The 22,404-nt window shown below is 34.5% G+C and overlaps 1 protein-coding gene across 3 annotated transcripts in view; it reads right to left on the reverse strand.

The window, feature by feature from the left end:
• Window positions 1-22,404, reverse strand: part of LRBA (LPS responsive beige-like anchor protein) — a 763,816-nt gene that overhangs the window by 160,914 nt on the left and 580,498 nt on the right. For all 3 annotated transcript variants that reach the window (XM_024245927.3, XM_054553557.2, XM_054553558.2), the window contains 2 exons: window positions 9,537-9,677; window positions 8,401-8,520 (listed from right to left, as the gene is read on the reverse strand). In XM_024245927.3, the coding sequence (XP_024101695.2) occupies window positions 8,401-8,520; window positions 9,537-9,677 (261 nt within the window). The remainder of the gene's footprint in view (window positions 1-8,400; window positions 8,521-9,536; window positions 9,678-22,404) is intronic.

Below are 22,404 nucleotides of genomic sequence, written 5' to 3' on the forward strand. Positions count from 1 at the left end.
ATGCCTTAATAGGTTTTTAATTTTCCTGTATAGTATGTAAATAGCATGAGAAGAAAAATATTCAGGGTTTCAAGTAATTTTTATCAATGAGCAAAATGTAGTTCATTGTAGACATGAGTACAAACTTCCATACTTAATCAGCACAAAGGTTCATCATTTAACCTACTGATACTTGAAGAAAAGGGCTAAAGAGATGTGGCTAAGTTAACAAATCGCAAGTTATCTATAAGTTACGTATAAAAAGCAAGGATAAACAGACATATTTGAGAAAGCTTGAGCTCACTGATGAAAAGAAGAGAGGCTGGCAAAAAACAGAAGGAGGGAGGGAAGATAGGAAGGAGAAAGGAATGAGCACTTAAGTTGAAAATGTGCAAATGCATGAATAAGGATAAGATTTTAATTTTACTTTCTTTCAGCATTTTTTAAAACTCTAAATTATTAAAATGATGTCTGAGAACAGGATGCAAATTTTTTTTACTAAGAAAATAAAATTACTAAATCATCGAAGTTTAAGTTTTTTAAAAAATAAATACATTAAGAAATACATTTCCATCAATTATGTTCTATTAACTGTAGCTAAGCATTTTCTTATAAACGGGCCTAATGCTGACGATATCAGCATCCATGGAATGTATTAACATGGTAGAAGATGTGCTGCTAAGGGAAAAAAGAAACCTAATTTATCTTCAGATTGCAGACCTCTGGGATTTCTGAGGTAGTAAAGGGCAAGTCAAAGGTCTCATGTTTTAGAAATTTCACAAGCCACAAAACTATTCTATGATCACCTCCACTGTATATTATTATTTAACATACATATGTAATTTAAAACTTTTTAAGCGTTAAATATTAAATTATATATGAGTTCATATAATATTACTGCATAGTCATTTATTTTTAAAATAATATTTAGTATCTCTTAGGACTTAATTGCATTCTATTTACTTAACTGTAAATATAGAATATACTTTACTGACCCTACTAACTTCATAACTTAATACACTCACCACTAATGATGCACATTAAATTATAAAATAGGTTTTTAAATGAAAAATCCAAGATATGACCAGTGATGGGATGTCCATGTTCGCAAAGCTATCACAGTAATAAAACGCAGAAAATTGAATCATTAACAACTTGTGGTCAGCATCTGACATCCAGCTACCAGTTCTCTTGTGGACAGAAAATCTCATCCTAAAAAATGAGATGTTAGTAGTCCCACTTCATATCAGGCACATATCCATTTGAGTTTTGCTGTGCCCTTCTGGCTAGAATAAGCATACACTCTCCATTTTCTCCTCAAACTACCTCGCTATTTTTCCCAGGCTCTTTCACTAACTCTTAGAAAAGGTTTATGCCTCCTGTCCCTTACAGTCAACCAAATGCTCATTTGTTTGCATATCTTTAATAGCTGTGACACAGATCAGGCAGATTGCAAAGCCAATCATATCTATTATCTGGCTGTTACTTGCTGAACTGCCTTATAGAATTAACTCAAGCATTTTTAGACTGTTACCAAAGGCCTTCATATTAGACTCAACTGCCTTTCAGAATCTCTGTTTCTATGTTTTCTACACACCCGAAACATAAGACCAATTAACAGATCAATAAGCATTTCCCAATGTGCCAAACGTCTCTTCTGAGCCTTGTTCATGTCACTTCCCTTACTCAGAACCCTCTTCCTCATTTCATCACATTATTAATGCAATACATATTTAATTTAGTGCCTACCATGTTCCAAACACCTTTGTAGATTGTAGGGATAAACCAATGAGGAAAACAGTAAAAAATTTAGGATCTCATGGAGCTAATGGTCAAGTGGGATATGACATAATAACCAAATCAATAAGCATGAGATACGTATGTCAGATGGTGAGTGACATAAAGAAAAATGAAGTCAGGGAGTAAGTAAAAGTGCATGAGGTGATGGGGGCAATTTTAAATAGGGAGGAGAGAGAAGGCCTTACTGAAAAGGTGACATTTGAGCAAAAACCTGAACGGGATGAAGAAGGAGTTCTTAAAGATAACTAAAACAAATGCCTCAGGTGAAAGGAAAAGGAAAACCAAAGTTGCTGAGGTTGGAAGTACTTGAAGGACACCAAGCAGACCCTGTTTAGCTAGAACAGAGTGAATGGGGTGGCAAACAGAAGAGCTCAAGATGTAATAGGATTTTGGAAAGGAGTTAGGTAGCGTAGGGTCTTACGTTGCAAAGATTTCAGCTTACACTCAAATAGGAAACCATTTACTATGGGGGAAGACTGTAAGAAGAATAGCTTTGAAGAAATGAAGATCAGGAATTTAGTTTTAAACATGTTAAATTTAAGATACAGTTTATATATTCATTTGGAGATGTCGAGGAGGAAGCCAGATATCAGGAGAAACGCACAGGCTAGAGACATAAATGTGGGAGGTCTGTTAGACTCTCTTGCATCCTTTAAGATACAGCTTAAAAATAACTTATTCTGTAAAGTCATTTGCAATCCCATCTCCCCCAGTCAGAATTAATTTAATTTTGTTTATATCTTACTATATAAGATATAGCACTTATCACTATCTAATTTGTACTAAAAATTATTTTATATATGCCTGTCTTTTTCATGTGGAGAGATATGCTAACTAAAGAACTATGTCTATTTTATTCTTTTAATTCTAAATGCTTTCTACTATATATTAAATATAGCAAATAACCAATAAATGCTAGCCTAACTAAACATGTTTTGGGGGATTTTAATTGACTTCTCATAGTTTTCTTCTTAAAGGCAGGGAGCTAAATATCTATGACCTAACAAAACTTGTTCCTTCTTCTGTGCTATATATATGTGCCCAAGTCAAATTTAATCTTTCACTCTCTCTCTCTCATCTTACAAGACAAATCAATCACCAAATCCTAACAGTTACCTTCTAAATATGTCTTAAATTTATCCACATTTCTCTAGCCCCACTGGCATTACTGAATATAAGCCTTCACTGCTCCTTGCCTAATTAATAACTTACTGACTGCTTCCACTCTGGGCCATAGACAAGGGCAATACATATGTCAACACCAATCACAGTGATCTCTTAAAAGCACAAAATCTATTCATGTCACTTCTCTGCTTCAAACTCTCCCAAGTCTCCCCGCTGCACCCAGGATAAAGTTCATCCTCTTTCACAAAGCAGAAGGCCCCTCATGATTGGTCCTGAATTTCCTCTTTCCTCTTCCTTCTCTTCATTTCAGACGCTGTATCCATGAGCCCAAGGGGCATGAGCCTACTGTACTAAATTGCTGGGACTTGTTTTATTGTAGGTATCTCCTCTAGTGCAAAAGCCCACTGAAGGCAAGAGTTGTGTCATATTTGGTGCTATATCACAACCAGAGTCTGACAGTGGATAAACACAATTAAAATACAAAATTTTAAAAGTAAATGATATCTCAGGGTTCCTCCAAATTTTTTAATCTAATTTACTTTTGTACAGTTTATATTTTAATAATATATTATTATATTAAATTCAGGGTTTCTAAAAAAGTATGTTTCTCCAACAATCTCTGTTTCAGATCCATTTACTACTGTCCCCATTCCAAAGTAATGAACTGGGGTTACATTTATGATTCCTTCTATGTTCTAGCACAGAGTAGTAATCATTTCTACAGGAGAGAAAGAAAGAATTTAAACTGCAGCAAGTCAGATTGTACTTCACCATTAGATTGAATTTATCAACACTAAAGGTATCTGAAATGAGTAGGCAACCTCAAGAGAGGGGGAAAAAAATCAATGACAATCAATTGCCTAGAAAAGCTTAGATATTTGCCTAATATTTAGATGTATCTGTCTAGTCAAATTCATTTAAACTTCATGAGTCTGTAATTTGTTACACAAAATTTGGTCATAATAATTCAAGGTTCAGGCTGAAGAAAGTAAACTATTCTGAACCCCAGTTTCTAAATTTAAGTGAATTTTAAAGATTTAAAACACAGAATCTACTGGGGATTTTAAAATATTATTTATCACAGTGATGATTCTCCAACCCAATTTTAATACTTTGTATTTCAGTCTTCAAGATTACAGATTGTTGCTAATTGTCTGTTTATTTTTAGATGAAGTACACATCAGAAACATCATTGTTCAAAAAGGGTGAAGGCATTCTTTCCATAAGCCCAAACTATCCCTTGATGTGATTCCAAAACAATGCCGTGAATCTGCACTGCCCCAAGACAGCAGCCACTAGCCACAAATGGCTATTGAACACAAAATGTGTGGCTAGTCTCAACACAGATGTGCCATGTAAATAGAGACATGTTAAGTATAAAATACCATTGGAAGACTTAGTATCAAAAAATGTAAAATATCTAATAATTTTATATTGATTACATATTGAAATAATAATATTTTGGATATATATGGTTAAGATAAATTATTAAAATTAATTTTTTTACTTTTAAAAATACGACTATGAAATCATTTAATTACATAGATGGCTTATATTTGTGGTTTGTATTATATTTCCATTGGAGAGTCGCTCTAAGCCTACTTAGAAAACTGATCAACACTACTGATCTGCTTCTTCAGGCAGGATAAAAACCATCATTGAGAGGTCAGATCTGAAATGGAATCACCAATGATGCAGAGAAATACAAATGATCCACAAAACTTTAAAAACAGTAAATTGTGCTATAAATAAGAGATTGCTTTAGTGTAAAAAAAAAAAAGGTCTCTTTCTTCTTTAAAATAAAAAGAATTAACATTTTAACCTTTATTTCATAGGAATAACCTCAATTTTGGGTAATATTATTCTTTGAGTATTGGCAAAATTTAAGAAATAGGGATTTTAAAATATTAAAGTAATAGCTCCCCCTCAGCAAAAAACAATTAAGTTACCAGAAATGTTACCTTATTCTTATTTTTTTCTTTTTGAAAAAATTTAAATCTTCATATCTTACATTTCATTTTTGGAAAATCTCACAAAAACATTTTACAGAATGTATACTATATTAATCAGGCAAGGTATGCTTTAGGATCTACTCAATAAAATGATTCCTACCACTCCACCATCATATTTCGCCATCTCCTCTCTACTGTTTAACATTTCTTTAGTATTTCTAGGAACTCCAGCAAGACAATACAAATAAAGTTGACAATTATAACTAATAATGACTCCACCTGAAATATAATGTGATAGCTGAATGAAATATTTACATATATTACAGTAATGTGTGTTCTTTTTTTTTTTTTTGAGACGGAGTCTCGCTCTGTCACCCAGGCTGGAGTGCAGTGGCGCTATCTCGGCTCACTGCAAGCTCCGCCTCCTGGGTTCACGTCATTCTCCTGCCTCAGCCTCCCGAGTAGCTGGGACTACAGGTGCCCGCCACATTTTTTGTATTTTTAGTAGAGACGGGGTTTCACCGTGTTAGTCAGGATGGTCTCGATCTCCTGACCTCGTGATCCGTCCGCCTCGGCCTCCCAAAGTGTTAAGTGTGTTCTTATACATTTATCTCTATTATAATAATTTAAATATACTTTCTAAGGTGCCAAAATGTAACATTTTAAAAATAAACAGGATCAAAACAACAACAGAGGCATGATTAAATTCCTCCTGTTTTAGAAAGACCAACCAACAGGAGGTTCTTTAAATAGCCTGTATAACCATATATTATACAGTTGTCAAAGTATTTGAAAGTCACTAAGTTTTAGGGCCCAAATTAGCTGGTTATCAATATAAAAATGGGGGTAATTTATCAATGCCCTACTTACTATCCTACAAATATTAGGGCATGAGGGTGGAGATGGAGAAGAAGGAGAATATATACATTGGTGGAAAAATATCAGTAGCTTCACAAAGTAAGTTCTGAAAAAAATTTTGTGCTTCCAAACATAATGAAACATATTCCATATATAAGAGGAAGCCGGATTTGACTTCTTATTATTTGTGATGAAACAAGAATAATAAGAAAAATAAGGAAGAAGAAAGGTAAAGAAGAGCATGTGATTTCTTTCGATGTTATAGTTGTTTTGTTTAGGTTTCTTTTTTATTTTTTTTGCAGGTAGGGTATTTTAAAGAATTTTTAGAGAAAATGAAACCAGACACAAACTAATTAAAGAATCTTGAAAGAAAAAGGCTGAGATTCAGGAAAAAGAGAAAACAAAACCACTATCATCTATCATATGTACCTCCTGTCCATCAAAGCAACGAACAGGAATGTCTAGTACAGATAGCGGCAGAAAGCTGAAGATATTTACTATTGCTATTACAAAGCAGGAAAAAATAATACTCAAATTCATGACTTCATTTTTGTTTATATTTCTAGTAGCAAACTTAGGTATGAGGTTAAAATTTGGTCATGAGATGATTAACAAATGAAGGAATTTGGGGAAAAAAAAAAAACCCACACATAAGTCTTCAATTTCATAACAAAATGTCAGGCTTATCAATATTTTCATTTCTCTTATTATTTCTCAAACGAGTTACATAAGTAATTAAACAACTTTGAGATTAGAGGTAAAATTTAACAAAATTCTTAAATCTGTTAACTATTCTTACTTTTATCTAAACATCCAGTTCAAAATTATTTACTGGTTATTTTTAAAGAGTATGATATATAATTTTCAAGAGTATATTAGAGTATATTATTTGTGAGATCAAAAACCCTGATAGATGTCCCAAGATTATTTTTGTATACAATAGAATCTTCTTTAATAAAGTATCTTTCACACAAGCAATGTACTCTACAGTAAGATGTGAATACATTTTGTAGACTTTAAAGTATCATACCTAAAAGCAAGATGCAATTATCATTATACTGAAGAAATTTTTAAGTACTCTACAGTAACATAGACATTAGCAGTATAACTTTTCTTCTTTTGGACTCCAATATTTCTCATCTGGCATTTATTTTCTCCCATATGGTATAATTACTTATATATGTCATATTTCTCTATGGAACTATAAGGAACTTCAAAACCATAGGGATATCTCATTATACTTAATAGATCTAACACAGTACACCTTGCAGAAAGAGACACCATTTAAAAAAAAGACTGTATTTCTGTAGGTAGAAGCAAAATTCTAGTAAGGATTATTACTAGCTACTGTGCAAAGTTTTTGATCCTTTGATCTTTCATGCATATAGATAGAATAACTCTTGTTTTTGCTTTATTAATAATGGAATCCTTCATTAGTATATATTGAGATTTACTTTGTTTTATAGTACACAATCAACCTTTTGAAATATAACATGTATGCTCAAAAAAAATAATAATAGAATCCTTTACTAAGCAAAATCAGGTATGCTTTTAGAAACAGCAGCAGGCAAAACACAATTATTTTAAGAACGGGTACATAGGATATCTAAATATCTATGTCTGAGATTTTTCTCATGGTATTTTTCAGATTATAGTAATTTTATTCACTGAGGTTGGAATTCCAGTGCACAGTGGCTCACACCTGTAATCCCAGCACTTTGGGTGGCTGAGGCAGGAAGATCACGTAAGACAGCTCAAGACCAGCCTGGGCAACATAGGGAGACCCCATCTTTACAAAAAATAAAAAATTAGCCTAGTGTGGTGGTACACGCCTGTGGTCCCAGCTACTCAGGAGACTGAGGCAGGAGGATCACTTGAGCCTGGAAGGTCGAGGTTGAGGCTACAGTGAATTGTGATTGCGCCACTAAACCTCTAGCCTGAGTGACAAAGCGAGACCTCGTTTCAAGAAAAAAAAAAAAAAAGAGTTCAGAATCCCATTACGCATGGTGCCTTACATGCCTTACATTCACACTACCTACCATATTTTCCCTTCAACAAAAAGATTCTAAAGAGAAAGAGAAAATAAAAAAAACACTCTACAACAAAAGACAGAGAGAGAGGAGGGAGAGATTCTGAAAGAGGAGGGACAGTCATTTAGAACTTACAGGGAGAGACTGGGCGCGGTGGCTCACGCCTGTAATATCAACACTTTGGGAGGCTGAGGCAGGCAGATCACTTGAGGTCAGGAGTTCCAGACCAGTATGGCCAACATGGTGAAACCCCATCTCTACTAAAAAAAAAATACAAAAAACTAGCCAGGCGTTGTGGCAGATGCCTGTAATCCCAGCTACTTGGGAGGCTGAGGCAGCAGAATCGCTTGAACCCTGGAGGCGGAGGTGGCAGTGAGCCAAGATCACACCATTGCACTCCAGCCTGAAGGACAGAGCAAGACTCTATCTCCAAAACAAAAACAAAAACAAAACAATAACAACAAAAACTTCCAGGGAAAGATAAGAGATAGAGACAGAGAGAAAAATGCTATAATTCTTGGCCATTTAATTAAGGACTTATCTTCTGAGATTTATCTTTTGTAAATAGGGCTGTATGGCAGTAGAGAAAATTTTCAACCTTCATTCAACAAGTAATGCATTGGCAATAACAACTATAAAACAAAACATTTCTGTACCTTAATATCAGATGTATCACGCTGACTGTTTCGCCAAGCTCTGGAAATTGATGAAAAAGTTCGATCGGCATGATCAAATTTGCCTCCTTGCAAATTTAGGAAATAAGTTGTAAAGGGTTCCTAAAAAATAGCAATTAAAAAAATCCATATATTCACTCATGCATAAAAATGTGGTTTTTATAAATCCTTAGAATTAAATATTTTAATGACTAATAGGCATTAGCTACTAATATAAACTAGGTATACAATGAGAATTATATCTAAATTATTACATTAATGTTCTCAAGTTATTTTTCCTCAAAAGAAATATTTCTAAATATTTCAAAAATTTGGTATTTGCAACATTTTCTTCAGGTAGCCTTCCTTTCCAAGAATAATGTATTAATATCATGCAGACATAAATCAGATGTATTTTCTTCATAGTACAGAGAATAGTCCAGTATGTAGTTTTCCTATTGTTATGGCTCAATATTTAATTTATGATTAAGAAAAGAAAAATGTTTGGATGATTTAAAAGCCTCCTCTTAGTTAAAGAACACTTAAACACATATTAGTGGATAATTGCTTGAAATTAGCTAAGCACTATAAATTACTTCTAGGATTTATGTCTGCCTGTATCCTTCTAACAAGCTTTAATTAATGATGTGCTGCTAATGCTTTCCCAAAGAAACTGCTTTCTAGTAGATGAATCACCTTTCAATTTCACAGAAACATTTCTTGTTTAACCAATATATTATCAATACACGACAGCCTTAGTTTTACCAACAAACTTACCTTATTCCATTTGGGGCAATCTTCCAAAATATGTAAGTACATGTCTGTGTTAGTAACAACTTACTTAGTTCTTATTTTAATAGACCACATTTTAAAAGAATTTATGCTACAATTTGGAATCTGGTAAGACAGCAAGCATCTGAAGGGGCAAATTTAAGAAAAAAATTCATACAATTTCAGATGAAACATTTTTAAGGCAATACAAGCCAAATGAGAGATAGAGATACTTATAATTAGAACTTCAATAATTTAAACTGACTTTTTTAGTATTCAAAAAAAGATGCTTATGAGTTCTAATTTTTGCATATCCTTCACAACACTGAATTTATTTAATCATGGTGTATTATTCAAATTGAACTTACTATTCTTAGCAGCCATGCAAGAACAAAACTTGCAGTTGAGTAATGAGTACCATAGTGAAACTTTGGAACTTGATCGTCTTCCCATGATTCATAACGCTCAGCGAAGAAGGCTGCTCTTTTTGGGTTCAGAGCTCCTATTGGCTGCCAATAGGGAGGGAAAAAACCAAGAATACATCAATATAATCATCCTTCACATCTTCCTCTCTTCTGATGATATCCTACTGGTAGGTATAAAAGTGAATTTTAAAAATATATACTATTTAAGCTGCAATACAGTATCATATTGGGAGTAAAAAGCAATATTTTTTCCAACACAAGTTAAACACAACACATAAGTAAGTGAGTGGATGAACCCATCATTTCTCCATAAGTCTAGTTTTCGTGGAACATAGGTGTTTAATCATCCCATAACAAGCATCACATAAAGACAATTACATGAAGTGAAATATCAGCTATACAACACTTTGGAAAGCACCTATAAAACCACATTTAGTTAATTAGAAGCAACAACCAGAAACAGAATCTTAAAGCTGAAGGACTGACTTATAATGAGTTCTTAGAAGAGGATGAAACAAAACTGGCAGATAGGTGAGATGGAGTACACAGGAAGAAATTGTGGGAAAACAGGGTTAAGAAACTAGAAATTTCTACTAGTGTGAGTGAAAACAAAGGATAAAAATATGCCTATATATCCATGTAGGATATATAGATATATACATATATATGTATATGCTTTAACCAGAGGATAAAAATATGCCTGCATGAACTATATATATATATATCGCATTAAAAATATCACATTAAAAATAATGCTCTCTCTCTATATATATATCGCATTAAAAAAAGAATAGTAGACAGATTATGAGCTCATACTGGAAAATAATACTTCATAGCAGAGGTCCCAGAGCAATATAGCAACATGGTAAAAACCCTGAGCTCACTGGAATGATAATAATCCTCATTCAGAAGGTTGTTTTGGAAGATAACAATGAGTAGGTACATTAAAGTCCAACAAACTATGCCTGACAACATGGAATGAATGCTAACTATTGTTTTTAAGATAATTGTTTAGAATTTGGGTAAAAGAGTTTGAATGAAATAATTGCCTTTAGCAAATTGCTTAGCATAAGATAAAGCTTAATAAATGTTAGTTGGTACCTGTATCTTTATTGTTGCTACTGCTGTTGTCATTTAGGTAATATACGAACTCCATTAAATAGTAGGCAAAAGTCTGTGTGATCAAGCCTATGCATGTACATTTCCTTACGAAGATAGACAGAATATGCTTGAGAGTCTCAAAGGAGTCTAAGACTCAAAAAATGTTAAGATCAACTGCTTTAAGTAACAATTCATTCTCAAAAAACATTCTGATCTCTAGAAAATCTCTATTCCTTATTCAAAATGTTAAGTACCCACTCGATGAAAAAGACATGATATATAAGATTACTTCTCTTAATAAGATACAGAGGCCAGGTGCAGTGGTTCACACCTATAATCCCAGTGCTTTGGGAGGTCGAGGTGGGAGATTGTTTGAGTCCAGGAGTTCAAGACTAGCCTGTGCAACATAGTGAGAACCTGTTTCTACAAAAAATTTTAAAAATCGGCTGGGCATAGTGGCATGTCCCTGTAGTCCCAGCTACTTGGGAGGCTGAGGTAGGAGGATTACATGAGCCCAAGCACCTTAAAGCCTACAGTGAGCTATGATTGTGCCACTGTACTCCAGCCTGGGTGATGGAGACAGTCCCTGTCCTGTCTCTAAATAAATTAACAAATAAAAAATTCTTTATTTAAAAAAAGACACACCACAGTCTTTTGCCTTATATCATTTATGAACACCTATTAGTTAATCACTCCTTATTTATAAGAGAAAGAAAATATCTGATTATTTGTGGAGAAAATGTTAAAATAAATAAATCAAAAATATTGGTTTAAAATGGATGTACTGAGAAATACTTTATTGAAAATGAAGCAATGTTCAGACCAGTTTTTAAACTGCTTTTCATGTTACATAATGTTAAGCAACGTCTTAAATTTATCATTTTGGTTATCTTTATTAAATTGTTAATTATTTTTTCAAAACTATCTTTGGCATCATCACTCTTTCAATAGCTTGGTTTTAATAAATATTATTGTATTTTAAGGCATTTTTTCCTTTACAAGCAAAATTTTAAAAATCTTTAATTACTATTTTAAGTCAGTTTCACAGTAAACTAATTTAAAATGCTATCTTTTAAAGCATTAGTTTCTGTACAAAAGAATCATATCTGACTTACTAAATATGTGCCAGTTAAGAATGGAGCTGACTCCAAGGATTCTTTCTTTGTTACAGAACCAATTTGAAATGCCTTTAAATGTATTTTAGTTGTTGTCCCTAAAGAATGAGCCATGGAAAAGAAAAGAGAGAAGAAATAAAATCACTAGAAGACAAATTATATGAATTAAAAATAGAATCAACGCTCCTTTTGTATGGTCTGAAGCATATTAAGTATTCACTTTATCTGCTCCTATTTTTATTACTCTCCAAATGAGTAACCCCCAAAATCAATAGTTATAGAATCACGTTTCTTGAATATAATGCTAAAACCAATTAGGATTGATTTCACTAGCATCTGAAAAAAAATGGCATCTTGCAGAGATCCATACTGGTAGAACCCACAGTATTGATTTTGGCTGTTATTGTTACAGTTGGTTTCTGAAGCCTGCTATACGACAGCTATCAAGACATACCACATTTATTTGCAAGCATATAAAAAAGAAGTCCCCAAATAAAGGAAAGTTAAAAAAAAAAAAAAGACCAGTGGAGCTGTGGAATGACAATGATACACTATCAGCTTACTCAGAGAAGTTACAGTGGGAATACACACATTGAATTATACATTACGCGAAAGCACTGATTTATTGTGGTAATAACATCCACCTCATTAAAAGATTCTGCTTTGCTGCAGTTGGAAGGCTACATATTGTTTACTGCTATAAATTAATGGCAGTGCAAAGAAGACTGTGGAACCATCCTAACAATAGATCTGTAATGACAGTGCTGTATATCACAGCTTCCTCAGCGGCTTCATAACAAAATGGAGACAATGTATTGAGCTAATACATTCTACCATGCTGGCCCATATTTTTCTGACAACTGCTTTAAAAGATGAGCTGAATTCAACTATGTTATGATGCTGCAAAACATTTAACTAAGCAAGAGTCAGTCATATACCAAAGTGCATCAAAGCATTTGTAAAACATTGTCTAAATCAGCATTTCAGGATGTTTACTCATCTCTGCAAAAGAACTAAAAGTAAATGCTGACGGATCCTCTTACTTATATAGTATATTAAGAGTCAAAATTGTAAGTCAGTTCGGGAAGATGCTAGCACCATCAACCTACATAGAGCTTACTGTACAATGTAACAAGCTTGACAAAGTATTTTTCTTAAAAAGCAAGATTTTAACGGAAAGTGACTCAAAATACTGGCCATTAAAAATGGTCATAATTTCTTTAAAAAAATCAGTAAAAATAAGTATTAATTAGAAAGTATAAAAGTGGTATAATTCCAGGTAAACACAAATAGCTCTAGAATACAGAAAAATAATTTTAAACACTACAAAAAGCTAACAAATAAATAGAATTATAGAAGGTTTTCTTAACTCTACAAACTAAGAAAAAATCTCAATCACAATACAATGAAATACAATCACAATGAAAAACAGGTTTAAATAAAATAGAATAGAATAATTTAAAATGTAGAGTATTAGGTCTAACAACAAAATATTATGTTAAAAATATAAATAAAGGACAGGCACAGTGGCTCTGCCTGTAATCCCAGCATTTTGGCAGGCTGAAGCAGGAGAATAACTTGAGCCCAGGAGTTTGAGACCTGCCTGGGCAACATGGTGAGATCCTGTCTCTACAAAAAATCAGAAATCAGATGGGCATGGTGGTGTATGCCTATAGTCCCAGCTACTTGGGAGGATCACTTGAGTCCAGGAGGTTGAGGCTGCAGTGAGCTGTAATTGCGCCACTGTACTCAGCCTGGGTGACAGAGTGAGACCTTGTCTCAAACAAAACAAAAAACAGAAATAAAAACTTAGATTAAAGCAGGAAAAGACAAAGAAAACCAAAACTCTTGAAAATGGTATGAATAGCCAAAAATCACTGTATTTAGGATATTTTAATAATTTCACAAATAGCAAAGTTGACATCTGTGGTAGAATAATAAGTATTCTGCTTATGAGCTAGTAATGATATTTTTCAAAACAGGATATGCAGAATAAAACTTGTAAAATTAGTTTTGTAAGAAGACTGCAATTAAAAAAACATTGTTTGTTACGTTCTTTGAGAAGTAATTTTGCTAGTTAACAAAATCCCTGCATATAAAGTGGTCAGTTCAGTGCCTGATATATAATAATAATGATAATAATTATTATTTTTTTCAGGTTATTTGATGAAGACTATTTAATTTAAAAAAAGGCACTAAGTAAGCCTGATGAAATTAATGGGGTCTATTAGGAAAGACCGTGATTAAACATCACAATCCTCTAAAGACAAAGCAGGATAAGAATATATAGTACTGTGGATAATCTGTAAGAAGCCTAAGAGTAAACAGTAGTCCCCATCAATGAGTTTTACTACCTTAAGAACATAATCAAAACAAAATTACTTTTCAAAAATCCAGGGGCCTCCAAATTTTACTATGAAAAGCATAAGAAATGTCAAGCAACTTATAATCATCTCCTACTACATTATTTATAAACAAACAGTTTGAATTAACAGACTCTTTTAAAAGCACACAACAGACTTTGGTCTAATATTAGTAAAAGCTGTAAAAAGAAAAGGTATCTGTTTTTTCTTTGTTTATTAAAATTTTAGGGAACTCTTACCTGAAGTTATCTAATTAAGAATACCACCTCCAGTTTACATTTTGTAATTTATTAAACATTATTATACATTCTCATAATAAATAGGTAATCTAGATATTCCTATTTTAATAATAAAGAAATGAATTGAGTAAAAATCATCATAAATCTAGAAGACTCAAACCTAGTACTCAAAAGCCCTTCTCTGGGCCATGTTATGTATTTAAAACTATTGTATTACAAGTCGGTTTTCCTAATTTCAAAAATGTGCTGTAATCTCAATTTTTCAAATATTTCTTTACTTAACAGGTTGATTTAAAGGCCAATGTAAGTAAAGCACTTAGAAGAGCTCCTGGCACACACACAAAAAAATACTTAACAAGTGTAGCTGCTATTAATGTGGTTATTATCATAACTATAATTCCTTCTTTCCTTTTGAAATTCTTATATGAATGATTACAATTAATATCAACCTTTCAGAAGTGAAATTCCAAACTACTGGACCATACTTATAGTTATTGAAGGTAAGAAAGTTCTGGGAAATTGGCAAAAAATCTCAGATTTTTTACAAAGCAGAGATTTGCTTGTGTTAGCTAACATCTCTTTTAAAACCCAAAAGTCTCAAGGGAGTTTTTCACACCTTTCTGTAAAGGCTTTCTTTGGAAAATCATTAAACTCCAACGTTTGGAGATGAGAAGCCGAAAAGACTGGGGTTAAAGAAAAGGAAAAAAAGGTAACTCTAAACCAAAATACTAAGAAATAGGGTGCTTGAAAATGCTTAAGCATAGTATTTCATCAAGATACATTCTGTGGGTATACAGAGGAGTGAAGAAAAGATGTCAAAACTGAAAAGAAGCTCAGGAAGGGGAGGCAAAAGAGCAGGACTACTTTATAACCCTGCTTAGGATCCTGATGACTGGCTGAAAGCCATCTGCCAATGTAATCTTCATTTGATATGACTGGGAAATCAGAAACATCCTTTAATTTCGTGATGACAGATAAAGCCTGCCTTACAGTACTGAAGAAGGTGTATGCAATTAGAGGTTATATGTTATTTCATTGTTCCCTAAAAGTAGGGTGGGCCACAGGAAACAAAAGAAAACCACTGCAAAGTAAGGGGAAAAAACTAGCAAAGAATAGAATACAAGATGGCTGAACTCAATGTTCTTCTATGCTATAAAAGTGTCAGGTTAAAGGACAGAATATCATCAAGCATCTGATATATGTTAACAGATTAAATAAAAAATTTCAAATTCAGAGAATAAAAGAGGATACACTATCAGGAAATGTTACATCATAAAGATGGTCATTCTTGATTAGGGAATAATGATTTGGTCTGAGAAGACTCCAGGAAAAAACTGTGATATATATGTCAAAGGTGCCATTTTATCTGATGACAATGCTACTATTTGCTGAATATAAGCAAAGGTTCTACGAGTCTTACATAAATCATCTCATTATCTTTACAACAACTCTTAATACAAAGACCAATTAGCATCCCCAATTTGCAGGTGAAAAAAACAGTTCGGGAGAAAGTAAACGACTATCAGTGGTTGGTTAGCAGCCAGTGGCAGCAGCAAGATTAAAAGCCACCTCCTGACTTTTTAATGATCGCCATTCTAACTGGTGTGCTGCAGAGGATGTGGAGAAATAGGAACACTTTTACACTGTTGGTGGGACTGTAAACTAGTTCAACCATTGTGGAAGACAGGGTGGCGATTCCTCAGGGATCTACAACTAGAAATACCATTTGACCCAGCCATCCCATTACTGGGTATATACCCAGAGGAATATAAATCATGCTGCTATAAAGACACATGCACACGTATGTTTACTGCGGCACTACTCACAACAGCAAAGACTTGGAACCGACCCAAATGTCCAACAATAATAGACTGGATTAAGAAAATGTGGCACATATACACCATGGAATACTATGCAGCCACACAAAAGGATGAGTTCATGTCCTTTGTGGGGACATGGATGAAGCTGGAAACCATCATTCTCAGCAAACTATCGCAAGGACAAAAAATCAAACACTGCATGTTTTCACTCATAGGTGGGAACTGAACAATAAGAATGCTTGGACACAGGAAGGGGAACATCACACACCGGGGCCTGTTGTGGGGTAGGGGTAGGGGGGAGGGATAGCATTAGGAGATATACTTAATGTAAATGATGAGTTAATGGGTGCAGCACACCAACATGGCACATGTATACATATGTAATAAACCTGCATGTTGTGCACATGTATCCTAGAACTTAAAGTATAATTTTAAATATATATATATTTGAAAAAAAAAAGCCACCTCCAACCAAACTGACTAGCAAATCCCAGAGTGATTTGGGTTGTGTGGACTGGTACGCTGCCTTGCAAGGCCATTAGAATCCTTTCATGGGAGCTTTAGATTAAATGCTCTTTTGAAAAAATACGATTAAAGTTTTTATCCCTACTTACATAATGTCTGTGGATATCACCTTAGAAGAAGGCATCAAAAATGAATTTTTTTAAAAAGAGTATTTTATCTTGGGCACATCAAAAACATGCTAGGCAAATACAGTTTTTTAAAAAAAGTGAACAAAAAAGATAAATGTTGTCACCAAAGTTTATTGCCTTATCTTCCTTTTAACTTTTCTATTTTTTCTTTTCCATCTTTTCCGTGAACCCAAATGAGAGCCCTTAATTTTCTGTGTTGCTGAGGCTTTTTATAGAAGCCAATGAATTTGATTCCCAGTGTCTCCATCACCTGCCTGCCTCCCCCACCACTCTAGTGAAGAAAATAAATAAATGAATAGTGCCTGTCATTTCAGCAACATTGCCACTGTTAGGGGGTGCAGCAACTATTTTGTTTCAATTGTAGCAGCTCTTTTATCTAAATGACAAGTATAACAAGCAGCCTGATCAGCATTTTCACTCAACCTTGGCTTTTAGGGTATTTTGTTATATGCTATATAAGGCTGAAATGGTTTGGCACTTACCCTCACATGCTCTAGATTTTATTTAATACTGTCAAGAAAAAAATTTCATCAGCACACCACTGTGGCTTTTAGAGTTAACAAATAAGCACTTTTGTTTTCAAGTACCAGAACACTTTTTAATCCCTTGAAAACACACTTTCTTACAAGTGGCATTAAATATATACTCACTTCACCATTTCAATTTAACAAACACATCTTGGGGAAAAGAAAGTATTCCATTTTACTTATTGTGCCTATGTAGAATCTAAATCATTTCAAATGCTTGCACTGATAGATTTATTAGTGATGTCTTCATAGTTCTATGTTATTCCACTACACAGTAAGTATTAAGTAATTTTTCTATAGGTGTTTATCTCATTTTGAGAAAGTCACATAAACTGTTAAAAATAATCTATTAATCCAATGCCACTGCTGAGCTAAATGCCTATAACAACCCCATAAACAGTCCAAAAAATCCAAGGATAATTACTAAAAATGTTTTAAGTTATTATGAAAATGATAAAGAATGCTGATATAACAAGATCTATCAATTTGCAGATATATTCATCTGCCCATTTAAAAAACCAGTTAAGACCATTAAAATCAAATAAATCTATATAATTTTAAGACAGGTCATTAGTAGCATGCATATCAACATTCTGCTAGCTTCTATAAACCAGAAACGTAAAACAAAATTGGGAACTACTTGAGAAACATTCAGCTTTTGAAATTCATTTTCTATTTGCTTTGAAAGTTATCTGAATATAATAAAACTAGTTCTAATTTCAGAAACCCTCCCTCTCTCTCTTTCTCTCTCTCTCTCTCTCTCTCTCTCTCTCTCTCTCTCTATATATATATATATATATATATATAGACACACATATATATATGTTGTTTTGTTCAATGCTGAGTTGGGAAACTGTGTGCTTATTGTTTAGCTTAAGCCTGAGCTAATGGCACTAAATATTTCAATGATTTGCATGTGAAGCACAACAAAATATATGATTATAAAAAGCAAGGAGGATTCTAAATCCATAAAGATTAGTAAAAATAGCTATTTTATTCTGTTTTAGACTAATAAATTGCTTTTTGGAAAAAATATTAAATCGTTTTAAAAATGTGTTTATTTATTTAGAGACAGGCTCTCACTCTGTTACCCAGGCTCACGTGCAGTGATACAGCCATAGCTCACTGCAGCCTCAAACTCCTGGGCTCAAACGATTCTTCTGCCTCAGCCTCCTGAGCAACTAGGACTACAAGTGCATGCTACCACACTGACATAATTTTTTAGTTTTTTGTAGACCCAGGCTGGCCTTGAACTCCTGGCCTCAAACAATACTCCCTCCTCAGCCTTCCAAAGTGCTGGGATTACAGCCATGAGCCACCACCCTTGGCTGGAAAAATACTAAATCTTAATATAAAAATTAGACATAAACTAGGGTAAGTTAAAGATGTCAATATATAAGGCATGGATGGAACTAGAGGCATTATGTCAAGAAGCCAAGCACAGAAAGATAAATATCACATGTTCTCACTCATATTTTGGAGCTAAAAAAAAAAATTGATCTCATAAAGATTAAGAGTTAGACTGGTGGTTATCTGAGGCCAGGAAGGGTAGGGGGGAAATGGATGAAGAGAGATTGATTTTAAAAATTATGTTAAAGAACACAGAGAGACGCAGGCATCTGAGTTGTAAGGCATTTTAAAACTATAGTGTACTTCAAATATCAAACAAGGAGATAAAATATTGTTTGGCAAATGTAAATGAGCCTATGTGGTAGCTTTCAGAAGAAACAGGGCAACTGGAATCAATTTAACAAGATAATCTCTAATGATTCCATTAAGTGCAACAGAAGAGACTCTAATAATTCTCATGACTTAAGAATAGCCATGGGTCATACATAAGAGCTGGTAAATGTTGATAACACTTTTGGAGTTGACTATTAGCAATGTGAGGCCTGACAGGCAGTTACACTGCAGTTGTATTCCTAGAAAAAGCCCAATCCTGGCAAGGAAGGTCAGTGATATTCAACCTCTAAGACAATCCCCAAAATGAAGCCCTTATACCAAAAAGCAGACTCTGCTAAAATAGTCCAGTCCTTGTATATTCCTTCCCAGTGCTCCTCTTAAGGTAAGCAAAATCCACTAGTTGAATAAAACTGGAGCAGCCAGATTGCTGACCAAAAACCTTGCTCCATTGCTGGAGAAATGAGTCAAAAAAATAAAGGCCGATGAGATTCACAACTGCTATCTAAAATTTACCTTATTTCTCTGTGCAAGAGGGTATGTTGGGATAGTCACCAACATAGAGAACTTATATTTTACCCTTTTTAAAATGAAAATGTTATTGTACTTTTCCCTCTACAACTATATATCTGATCTATATGGTGGGGGAGGGGGTTAAATTTAGTCATTTAATTGTAGTACAGTGATAATCAATACTTACGAGGGACTAGAAATAAGCCAGTAAAGCTCGGATTTAGAAACCACTGCACCTGCAATAGCTGGACAGGGTTTTGGGCTGCCTCTACAATTTAAGACAAAAAGAAATAAAACATAGCATAAAAACATAACAAAAATCCTTTGTTCAGTTTATAAGTTACTACCTTCCCTTTATCAACTGGAAAAAAAATAACCTCATGTAACATAAATCATACGAAATAATTAATTTTATGTGTCAACTTGACTGGGCCACAGGGTGCAGAGATTAAACATTATTTCTTGGTATGTCTGTGAGGATGTTTCCAGGTGAGGTTAGCCTTTAAACTGGTGGACGCAGTATAGATTTCTTTCTCCAGTGTGGGTGGGCATCATCCAATCTGTTGAGGATCTGAATAGAAGAAAATGCAGAGAAAGGAGGAATTTGCCCTTTTTTTCCTGTCTCACTGCTGAAGCTGAGACAGCTCATCTCATCTTTTCCTGTTGTCAGTCTGGGATTTACACCATCAGCTCCCTGGTTCTCAGGGCTTTAGACCTGCAATGAATTACACCACCAGCTTTCCAGGGTATCCAGCCTGCAGATGGCAGACTGTGGGACTTCTCAGCCTCCCTAATCACATCAGCCAATTTCTCATAATAAATCTCTTTTTGGATACAGATATATAGATATCTCCTATTGGTTCTGTTTCTCTGGAGAACCTCAAGATACCACATCAAGAGGAAATGAAATTAATTCATAAGGTAAATATAGAGTATTTCTTCATATTTTGAGATCAATATTGAGATTATAATCACTTATAAAATAGAATATAAAGTTTTATAAACTACCTCACTCTGGTAATAGATGGCAAAACTATGGTTCCACCATCCACACTCCTTTTCCCAAATGAAGCACCTTTTTTAAAACATTCAAATTTGACACTACTTAAGAAGCTCATTTTAAAAAGTGATTTAACAACATGTGGATGTCAAAGAATGCACTAGACAATTCATAGGAAGAAAAGCCTAAGAAGTCCATTAACCATGTATCCAAAATGGGTAATTTCATATTTAAAAAGCTAGCTAAGTTGACCATTTCCTATTAAAAGGAACCAGAGGTCCTTAAAGAAATCGCTGATTCTAATTCTGGGGCAGGAAATATACAAAATAGCCTAGGACACCTTGTTGTGCCAGAAGGCAAAGGATTTGTCAAATATTAATGGGATTGTATCTAAGGGACATAAGACTCTTCTTAAAGAGACCTCACTGGACAAAGTCACGGCAATTTCGGTACCACAAAGAATAATACAGTTCTACCTTCATATAAAAATGTAGAAAGTATCAGGGAATGTTGCTCTCATTGTAACAACAATAAAAAGACTGTAAGATGATAACCATTTTTGTACTAATCAGAGAGCTGAGGTAAAAGACAACCAAATGAAGTAAATTCCAAAAAGTTACAGGACTCTTCAACAAGAGATGGTACAAACTGCTATAATTTTGGCAAACCATGGGCGGAAGAGGTAGTCAACATAAAAGTAGGTAAGAAGAAGGCTGGGCATGGTGGCTCACGCCTGTAATCCCAGCACTTTGGGAGGCCGAGGCGGGTGGATCACTGGAGGTCAGGAGTTAAGAGACCAGCCTCGCCAACATGGTGAAACCCCGTCTCTAATAAAAATACAAAAATTAGCCAGGCATGGTGGCAGGCACCTGTAATACCAGCTACTTGGGAGGCTGAGGCAGGAGAATTGCTTGAACCCAGAGGGCAGAGGTTGCAGTAAGCCAAGATTATGCCCTTGCACTCCAGTCTGAGCGATAAGAGTGAAACAGTGTCTCAAAAAAAAAAAAAAAAAGGCAGGAAAGAAGAATCTGCTAAAATTTATAAAGAATTTCTAAATACCAATGTTGGGTGAATAGATCAATGTAGAAACACAAGGGAGTTTGCATGCACTTGTAAGCTCTTTTCCATGGGCCTCTATAGGTTGCTCATGAGACAGAATACAACTGAGGCAAGGTAGAAGACCAGGGGGTGGCTCTCTAGGTGACACAGGCACACAGGATATGATTTACAGTTACTGGGAATGGCAACAAAACATAATCTCCTTCCCCTAATCTTTCTCTTACAGGAATCAAAATCCTTAAGCTGATGGGAGAGGAACACCAAACTCTCATTCCACAGCCTAAGCAAATACCAACTTGCACATGGGGAAAGAGTAGGAGCAAAACTAATCTACCGCAGGAAGAGGGATAGAAAACCCTGTGTACCACCCCTGGGAACCAGGCAAAGATCCACTGCTTCTGGGGTAGGGTAAAAGCAAAAGCCCTTTCAGGAAGACATGTCCTGCACTGATGCAAAGAAGGGGTCTGCTACTACTGGGAGAAGGATAGGAAATTCTTTCCTGTGGATGCCATGAGGGGTAGAGGCAAGAACACTGAGAAAGTCCGTACCTGAGGACCATTTAAATGGGATCTACTTAAGAATGAGGATGAATCAGGAGAACTGAGGAGCTACCCTATCCACCCCACAACAAGCCTGGCACTGAGTTACCAACAACAGCAATGTACTTCTGGAAAAAAAAAACCAGAAAAGTACATAGAAAAATGCCTCTGTGGCACAGGCATAGAGGGTCGGCTAGAGAGT

This window comes from Pongo abelii, chromosome 3, assembly GCF_028885655.2.
Source record: "Pongo abelii isolate AG06213 chromosome 3, NHGRI_mPonAbe1-v2.0_pri, whole genome shotgun sequence".
In the NCBI taxonomy this organism is placed as follows: domain Eukaryota; kingdom Metazoa; phylum Chordata; class Mammalia; order Primates; family Hominidae; genus Pongo; species Pongo abelii.